Source organism: Haplochromis burtoni, unplaced genomic scaffold (assembly GCF_018398535.1).
Source record: "Haplochromis burtoni strain Fernald_Lab_line unplaced genomic scaffold, NCSU_Asbu1 Contig_96, whole genome shotgun sequence".
NCBI classification, from domain to species: domain Eukaryota; kingdom Metazoa; phylum Chordata; class Actinopteri; order Cichliformes; family Cichlidae; genus Haplochromis; species Haplochromis burtoni.
In genome coordinates, this window is record NW_024582457.1 from 903801 (window position 1) to 914014 (window position 10214).

The 10214-nt window shown below is 40.2% G+C and overlaps 1 protein-coding gene across 2 annotated transcripts in view; it reads right to left on the reverse strand.

The window, feature by feature from the left end:
- Nucleotides 1-10214, reverse strand: part of cdh23 (cadherin-related 23) — a 201466-nt gene that overhangs the window by 87070 nt on the left and 104182 nt on the right. For both annotated transcript variants that reach the window (XM_042222847.1, XM_042222846.1), the window contains exons 10-11: nt 6142-6254; nt 4168-4356 (exon numbers count right to left, since the gene is read on the reverse strand). In XM_042222847.1, coding sequence (XP_042078781.1) covers nt 4168-4356; nt 6142-6254 — 302 coding nt within the window. The remainder of the gene's footprint in view (nt 1-4167; nt 4357-6141; nt 6255-10214) is intronic.

Sequence of the window (10214 nt, forward strand, 5' to 3'; positions counted from 1 at the left end):
CACACCTAGTTTTAATTTTGAGTTGTATTTAATTAACAATAATAAATGATCTTCAAAACCAGGATCAGCATGTAGGCAGCAGCTTTTTTATTGTCAGTCTTGAGCAGGATGTTTCTTTTCTGAGAACAACTGTGAAATATGTTGAACGCTCATAATGAAGCAGTTATAAAAAGGCACACCAAACAATGCACCAGTGAAGAAAATGTTAAATCGAGACGGAACAAGCCAACTCGAAAATTCCTTCAGGATGCATTTGGCGTGGAGGAGTGCACTTTGTACAAAAAGAACAAAGTGACAAGCCCGAATATTAATAACAGTAACACTGAAAGGTCCAACTGTGATCAGACATAAGAATCAAATCATAACCCATACCACAGATTCATCACTTCTCCGTCTGTAAAACTTGGGTCACAGTTTAAGTGATACACAGAATTTATTCCCCATTTATTTCCCACAGAGCTCTAAGAGTAAGTCAGACTGCATGAATACCTAGCCAGAGAAGAAAACCATATGCTTTGCACACATTGTGTGTTTTATGAGAGAGGAAAAGGGGTTGACGTGATCCCTGGTGACAACCATGACTATCTTCCTCAATCCAGCTACATTCGTTTGTGTTTGCTTTCTAGCTCACTGCAGCGTAAGTTGCCAGCACAATGTTTATGATTATGTAGATTATGTGAACATGAAGACTGATTTAGAAATACTATGTTTTGTGTCATTGCAGTTATGTGTAATGAAAAAGTATATATATGAAATTTGGAATAATGGAGGGAAAAAAAACCCCAACTCATCTTTTCCTTCTCCACTTCTTTTTCCTCAGATAAATCCCCACATGCAGATGCATTATGGGTAAATATAAACCAGTGACATCACATCTCTGAAATACCTGTGGCTTTCTTGAGCGGGAGAAAAAACCCCATCTCTAGGTCCTTCCTGTCTTGATGTATAAAGCTTCAGGGCAGCCAATCATGTAGCCATTGTGGCAGACAGAGGAAGACGGGTGGCGTGGTCAATTGGCATTATGCTGCCAGTTGAAATAGCCCCCTTGTTTTTGTTTTCGTCTGTGGGAGAACCATTGTGGCTGATGACTCCTATTTAAAAGACCATCCAATATGCAGGGATGTCACCTCAAACTGCCCATAAACGTAATTGCCCGTCCATTTGCTTCTGCCTTTAGAAGCCCCCAATAAAAGCATCCTGTCAGATGCAACTGCCACAAAGTTTAGTGACAAGCTCCAGCAGCAAAAAGTTTTTAAAGATGCTAGCCAAGTAGAAGAGGATATGAAGGCAGCGACAGGCAGAGAGGTAACTACCACTTGTGTCATAGTCTAAGAAAAGAAATGTCTGCCTATAATCCCTTACACATGGAAGGAGTGAGATTACAGAGCAGGTGTAGTGGAGTGTGAATGAGTTTGTGTGTATCAGCAATGACATGCAGGTTTAAAAGATCAAAAAAGCAATAAAAAACTGCAAGACAAAAAACACCTCGTGGGCTTTACTCCTTGCAATTGATGTACTCGTGGCTCTATCACAGCAGAGTAACAATGCAAGACTGGTAGAGTTTAAAATGCCCCGGAATACGTTTTCTGCATTTTCTCTTTATATTTTTTCCATGTGACACTTTGCTTTTTAAGCTCTTTTTGATGTCTTTTGTTTTGTTGCATGATGATGACTTAACAGTGAGCTGGGGCTGCTAATGCGCCGATTCTGGTAAGTGCTTTCGAATGCAGCATCTACAGCGAATCTAGTAAATTAAAACCATCTCGGAGCCATTCCCCCATTTGCAATAAGCAATCTTAGCCCAGATATGTTAGGTGTCTGGAAGCCTCCCCTGAGCGAACGCTGATATTGGTGGTGGTAAAATGTTGGTTGCTAACCTACAGAGAGACCTCTTATCACATGCCAGGTGTCTGGGTCGTCACCCCACCTGCGTGCAGCAACACGCTTGCAGTGCTCTCTTCTCTGCTTGCTGCTGGAACACAGGCAGAAGCAAACACGCCATCCCTAGAATGGATAAACAGACCTGCTGCTAAATATTCCTGCTATCTCTCCTTTCAAGTGCTGTATTCCTCTCCTGACTGTTTTCTTCCTGCTCCACCAATTACTACGACTTATGATTTTGCTCCTCTCCTCTCCCCTCCGCAAGTCTGTTTCTCTTTATTCTCTACCTTCTTTTCTATCCACTTGACTCACAGTTATCTGTCAAATTCCACCCTGGCGGCTGCTGCGCCTGAATCAATCAGAGTTGACTAGCTTTCGGCTTATCTGCACCCTAGGTGATTGATTTTCCTCGTTAGGTATAATTTGATGCTCTATCCCATCTCTTCCAGAGCAAATTAAATTGTAGTCGAGTCCAATGCGCTGGTGTGAGCGAGCGTGTGCATATGTGAGCGAGGAAGAGAGAAAACGAGTGAGACAGAGCAAGCCTAAAATGTTTGACTTCTGTGTATGTTTTGGTGTCTGAGTGTATGTGACTGCGTGTCACCACAGTAGGCTGATAGATACAGTAAATGGGAAGTGGCGGGCAAACCAAAGGAGGCTGTAGCACACTCCTGCTGACAATCCACACACACACACACACACACACACACACGCACACACACACACACACACACACACACCACACAGAACACATACCACACACACACACACACACACACACACACACACACACACACACACTGCTGCCTGACATAGTGAAATATAGTTTCACAGAGTGGCTGATGTTCTTTTTTGGCTGTGCATTTATAAACAAGATAACAAGATAGATTAAAATGTATCTTGTTAGCTTGTTAGTGCCGATCTATTCCAACTGAAAGTAAAAAGTCTGAAATCTGATAAAAACAAACTTTGAACTATCAATTCTGCGTGTTCCAATCAGGTTTATTTATTGCACTAATCACATTCTCTTCATACTGAATATTGGATCTGCTTGTATGATGCAGGAATGCAAAAATACATCTAACATTTTGTCACATCCTGATTTACTCTTGTTCTCGTTTACACTAGCATACTGTACTGTACAATAGAACTATGTAGCAAAATTAAAGGTCTAAGGCAGACAGAATATTAGAATGTGGTAAAGACAGCATCTTTTATCTGATATAATCTTTAAAAGCATGCCAGGATTGAAGTAATCAGTATCCCACATGCAAAGACAACTTACAAAAGATCAATGATAATATTTTAGTATGTCTGTATCTTACCAAACAAGAAATATACTGTCACATTTACCTATTTTCCTCAGTTATGGCACTGATGAATGCCTAAAGATATGCTTTGTCTTTGTCTTTGTTGCATGATTTCATGATTTTATCCAGTTAGACATTTCATGTTTCCCCAAAATTAAATTAAAAGATTTCTAACAAAACAAACAACAGATTTCGTCTATCTTTGCTTATTTTCTATAAATATTTAGCTTGAAGATGTCACACTGTGTCCATTATTCAAATTATTGCAGTTCAGTAATGATATGAATAGATAAATACTCACTTGTAGCATTTTGATTAATTACCACATTTCTGACAAAAGCCCCACCAGGTTTACAAGAAATGGTCGATTGATCATAATCCACCCAGGGCTATCACCACAGGTGGGTAAGCCATCAGCATTACTAAAGGGGCAAATTTCACCGGCTAACTGGCCACCCCTAGATGAGCCTGGCTCACAGCCCTGAGGATTGCTAGATGAGGACTTGGGGCAAAAAAGTGTGTTGAATATTTGCAGTTATTCATCAGAAATTGTTTACTAAACTACTCCTTTTTTGGACATAATTTTGAAAGGTCACTGAAGTTGTCACTGGAAATACTTTAATGTTTGATTGTGTTATTGTTTCGCTATTTTGTGCACCGGGACTTTTGTCATGTAAAGTTTTGCCAGCACTCATCTAAGAAGTCTTCAGTTGTGGGCAAAAACTGGTTTTGTAACCGCTAAATTCAATCACTGACATGAGAATATTTGCAACAGATGCCATGAAAGTCACTTCAGATGTTCCGGACATATTGCATTCATTTCTGAGTCTGATCAAATGTTCTTGTGTAATTAAAAGAAAGGTGTTGATGAGAATAGAGAAGCCAAAAACGTAATGCCTCCCGCTACAGCTGTTGTCAGCACAGGGGCATACAAATGTTGTGAATACTGGAAACCATTAAGATGTGATCTACCCACCTCGTCCTTATCTTCTGCCTGGATGAAGAGGGGCAGGGCAAAGCCCACCTGTGCCAGTTCGGTGATGCGGACCCGATATTCAGAACTGTTGAACTTCGGGGCGTTGTCATTCTTGTCAATTAACAGGATGGTGAAGGTGGTCACCACCGTTGCCCTAGATGGACTGCGGTCATCATTCAGCTCGGTGGCCTAACAGGAAGCCAGAGCAGGAAATGTTCATCAGAGAGAGAAAGAGAGAGGGACACAGAAAAAAAAGAGAGAGAGACATAGCGAGCGTGAGAGAGAGCGATCCATTTGATTGGACTGAAAATGTCATTCTGGATGGAGACGGTCAGCACGCAATCTCACTCGGTATTTACAGCTGTTCATTTATTGGATCAAAAGGTAGACAGACGGCCTAAAAGCAATCACAGAAATAGGCTCAAAGTGAGGCCAAGAGAAGGCCAGCACATGTACATCCACACATACACACTCATACGCATGAACACACAATGTGATTTAGGTGAAAGAAGTCCAATTGAGGAGACACAATTACACACACTCTGTTTTTGCCTGCCTCAGTTATTGAAGATGGCTGCCCTCTGAAATGAAAAAAATAGGAGGGAACGATAGAAAGGGGCAACCACTGTCTTTTATTGACGGGCGAGTGTCACAGGCAATAGGAGGAGAAGCAGAAACAACATGCTAGTCTGGATAATCAGATAGTTTAGCCTCTTTCGTAACAGTGCTCCAGAATAATTTGACCTCCACCTCCACGTGCTCAGTGCTATCTAAGCTGCCTGAAGTTGAGAAATTAGTTGTATTACTACGGCACACTCCAATCAATAGCAGCACCGGCTAAGAAAGCACAAGAAGAGGAGAGAAAATTTAGAGAGGAGGGGGAAAAATCCATATCTTATAAATACATTTTTGGGTGACATTTTTTTCTTTTCCAGCCTTTTTGCTCATTCTACTTTTCTGGTTAGTAATTATTGATTTCAATTAAAAAGACAAGCCTGAGCCTGGAATATGTTTGCCAGAATCTCTTTTTGTATTAAACCTCAAATGTAGCCAAATGTATCTCAATGGTCTCTCGTATAAAAAATGTCACGCGACCTGCTTTTTATTACCAATAATTGCAGCCAAATCAGTAAATGCACAAACGCCAGAGAGGCCATTTATCTTAAGGTGTGGCAGATTTGACTTGTCAAGCTATCAAGATCACGAATGGAATATTGTAACTACACAGAAAAATGAGGCCTTTGTTCACAAATCTTTCCGCTTTCAGCAGGACTTGGAAATCCATTTCACGCGCCCTCACACCCTGTGGGAACCACTCGGTGTACAATGGTGGAGGAGAAGAAATAATGACAACAAAAGTGGAGGACTGGACAAGGTGGCAAGGCTGTGGGTTGGGAGGTGGGGGGGACAAAGGGGGGGAGTGACATGCTAAAAAGCCAAGCGAGACAGACTTGGCTCATGGAGGGATAGAGGGATTCAGAGATCACACCTACTTCAAACAAGAGAAAAGGGGAAAAAATGGAGGAACAAAGGAGGCCTCAGCATTAAGGAGGACTCTAAATCCTCTTCCTCTTTCTTGTTCTCTGCTCCCCTTGTTCTAATATCTGCTCATTCAGCACGAGCCTCTGGAGGGGACATTATCACAGAATCGCAAGCATGAATATGGCCACTAATGAGCCCAATAAAAGCACTTGAGTTTGTCAGAGTCTCATTTGTGCAGAAGCATATTGACAAAGCATCTAAAGATATACTGCACGCACATCGTACATATCTAGTACTAACTGATTTTCTGCATAAGCGACAGACTGTATATCCAGTCTAAGAGATCTGTTTAGTTGGTCTTTGGAGACTATATAGAATACACTTTCATATCAAAGTTCTCTCTTAATCCAGCAGTGAAGCAGCCTTTCAGTCTCTTCTCTAGCCTACGACAGTCCCTCCACCCAATAACTCCCCCCACATTCGGCAGCTCACCCTGACAGTCAGAGAGAATCCTGCTGAGTAGAGGGGGTTTTCTCTGTCCAGCTGCCCATTCACTGTCAGGGATCCACTGATGTAGTCCAGGGCAAAAACACTGTTTGTGTTTCCTAGATGGAGTGAGAGAGAGAGGGAGACCAAAGAAAGTCAGAGAGAGAAACAAAACCTGCATGGTTGATAATTCAACATGTCTCCTGGGATACCACAAGAATCCTTTGGAAGGGAAGGTGGTGGATGAGCCATGTGCAAGTCTCTATTTCATGTAATATGGATACTGCATTCACTGTGCTGTCTTTTATCTCTGTACCTCCCTTAGGCTGGCTGACCTCCTCCAACCTGTCCACAAGCTGCTTCTCCTAAACCCGCTTTATTTCTGTCACACTCCCCTTCCCTTTTTCACTTCTTTATTGAGTTCATCTGTAATTTATGTAGTGATAATGCTGTCAGTAACTGACTGCAAGCATGGTTACACATCCCGGGAACTACAAGCATCGTGGCTGATATCGGAAAGATCTTTTTTTATTATCACTGTTAGTGTCACGGAGACTTTTTTTTAAATTAAATAAATGGGCTACTGTTTTGTTCGTCTGTGAATTCTCATATGCAGGCATAAAACCATTTGTGCGTGCACCATGGGTCTCCTGTATCATTTGTGCTGCTGATTGGCAGTTAAGTCGCGATAAAAGCATCAAAGACGACGCATGCTAGTAAGAAAGGGTGGGATGTAGGACATCAAATGTTTTTAAGTTTGAATTTAAAACAATCTTTACTTAGAAACTAAAACCCACAGATGAACTTCAAGAACATATTTGGACGTATAATTTGGTATTAATAGAATCTTATAATTCTTATAAGAATTTCTTAAACTGTAACATTATAGGCTTACAATACAGATTGACTGCAGTCACCCCTTTTTGCATGGGTTGATAAATTGCATTAACTTTGTCATACTCCATGCACTCCTTCAGAGAGGAGCATTTCAAATTATGAATGCTGCACTGTTCTCATTAACAAGTCAAGTCAAGTCAAGTCAAGTTTATTTATAGAGCACATTTAAAAACAACCAAGGCTGACCAAAGTGCTGTACAGTAAAACAAGTTCAAGTGTGCCTGGTGTTATCCATTCACTTCAATTAAACAGGTTAAAATATTAGACCGAGGCCCACTTGAGTCCTCTTCTAATATTTTCTTATTCCCTCTATTCCTTTTCAAATTACCGTCCTTCTCGTTAACTTTCACACCTCTCTCACACTTTTCTGTGACACTTTCTCTTTCTGTCTCTCTCTCCCTTTCTCTCTCCGACACCCTGCTAATTACACCCAGCAGATGGAGAGCACAAACAAAAGTACACCCAATGGCCCTCACCTCTTCACTTTTAATGTTCTCTTGCTCCAGCCCCGCACTGCCTGGTATCTCCCTCTCTCAGATCAGATGCTCAAGTCTCACTCAGAGAAGCTAATGCCTTTACACTTTCAGTGTGATCCTTGGCGCCGATGATGTGTTATATGAGACGTGAATAGCCCTTTTGAAATCTCTGGTAAGTAGCGCTTTATAAATGTGAATGTTATTACAGCAATCTGTTCAGCTGAAGGCAAACAATGGAGGAGACAAGACTAAATGAGATCAATGAATGAATGGGAAACATACCTAGGACTAATTCAATTACGACGTGTTAACATGGAGCACTTTAACACTTTTAACAGCGGCCACCACAGCAGGTCATCTGTGATGTCGCACACTGCAGGTTAAACAGGTTAATGATCAAAAATCGAATAATGCTGAACAGATAAAATATAATCCAGCCGCAACCAAATCAAAAACATCTGACAAAAATGAGCACTACACATCAGCACACCATTATGCTGCGTGCCAGGGTGGTCAAAAATAAGGCCCAGGGCACTAGAATTGGCCTGGAAAAGACTAGCACACTGGACAGCTTTAGAAAATATAAAGGATGGCATCGCTTTTCAGTTTTTACCTGTAGTTTCAGAGGTTTTACAGCTTTTCCTGCTAATAAAGACGTTTCCATACAACAGTAAAATAATAGATACAGTAAAGTTTTTTTTTTACTATTGACTATAGAAATTTATGGAGTTTTTATTGATTTGTTTTTACAATGGCTCCAGTTAAAAAAAAAAGTTAAATTGTGAATTAAGAAAAATTTTCATTTTGAATTATATTACACAATTTAGGTCGTAGAATTTAAGTCATGCTGACAGATTTGTTTCATTTTTTTGGGACACATTTATTTATTGGTTTTAACAAGTTTTACATAATGCACCATAGGTTTCTTTCCTTTACTACAGCAGTATTTTTCATAATGTAGAAAAACTAAGTCGCACTGTTGAAATTGCACTTCTTTTTCTTATACTGAGATATCTGAGACATCTAATGTGTACTTTAACGTGCTTATACTGAGATAGGAGAGTTTGACTAGTCTGGTCCATTTGAGATTAATGTAAGCTGTATGTGGCATTCGATGTAAAACGACTTGACATCCCAGCTCTAGTTTAAGGCACGTACACTACTAATGTCCCTGTTAGCCCGCTTTGGGGAAATTTTTAAAATTTCATTTTAACATTTCCCCATCAGTGAACTGCGTGTACCAAATTCATGCATGTAAGAATTCAGTCAACAACTGGCCTGCATTAAATGACCTGTATTCAAAAATTAAATTTGAACATGCTAGCATCATAAACAGGTCACATTTAACTAAAACTTGTTATTGAAATCTTAAGCACCACAACATTTAACATGTATCGCTTTCAGTATGGCACAACTCTGAACGAGAGACACTCACACGATTGGACTGTGCATGCCTCCTGTGTCAAATTTAATGCTATGTTTGTTATTTGCAATAGCATTAAGACATTTAAGCATTTGTTTAGGATGCTCTTTTGCTATTTCCATGCAGAAAACAGATCGTTCAGTCTGCACCTGTGTGGATGGTCGGAAGCACCTGCTGCAGTACGCACACTTAGAAGGACTCTTTTGGTGGCAATGACAGCGAGAGCTAAACATTTACAGGTGTGGTTACACTTCACCATAGTTGATACTGAAGCCTTTTGCACATATGGCAGGGTGTTTTGTGGCACACATCAGTGTTGTGTCTGAAGGAGAGGGCCTAGAGAAAAATAAAAAATGAGCTCTTGAATTTATTTGGTTTCAAGGCTAACATTACTCCAGTTTTGGCAGATTACAAACACATGTATACTGGATTTACTTTAGGGTCTATTCAGTAAAAATGAAACAGATCTGTCTGAAATACTATTTGAGGTTCTGTCCAGAAATTTGTTGTAGCTAATCCCCCGGCTTTGTCCTAATAATATAAATCAGTCATGGTTTTTGTAGCTATTACTTCTTAAACTCTGCAAAAGACAGTCAATTTTGTGTGTGTCTACAACAACTGCCATTATTAAAAGAAAAGTTTATTGTGACGGTAAACCACTTTACATTTTGAGACATGATTGCCTTTCATTAGCTTTCGCATGATTAAACTAACTTCCTTTAACTATATGACATGATAAATGCTATTTTCCCTTTTTCTGAAATCCTACATTCACAAGTAAGAACACTGTGAACCTTGAGCTACACTTTGAGCGGGATTAAGAAACATTCTCTTTCAGATAGGTTAGAGTAATAGCTGAGGTCTAGACTTCAGAGAAACATGTTGAGATGGTAAGTCTATAGTATACAACGGCCAGGGGTCAACAGATTAACCCATGCCTGTGTTCCCCACTCCCCAGTCGGCACTCTATTATTGCCCTATATCTAGTCTGGAATGGAAGGGAGGGAAACTACAGAAGAATGAACATTGAGGAGAGGAGCCAAGCTAGCAAAGAGAGCAAAGCTTTGGGGTAATTGGCCTGGACTGAGGCCAAAAGGTGGAGAGTAGGATGTAGAAGGCACAGAAACTACTGCTGATCATATCCAGCCTACATAATGAATTTAGTTATGTAACTGATGACAAGTGGCATCTATCTATCTATCTATCTATCTATCTATCTATCTATCTATCTATCTATCTATCTATCTATCTATCTATCTATCTATCTATCTATCTATCTATCT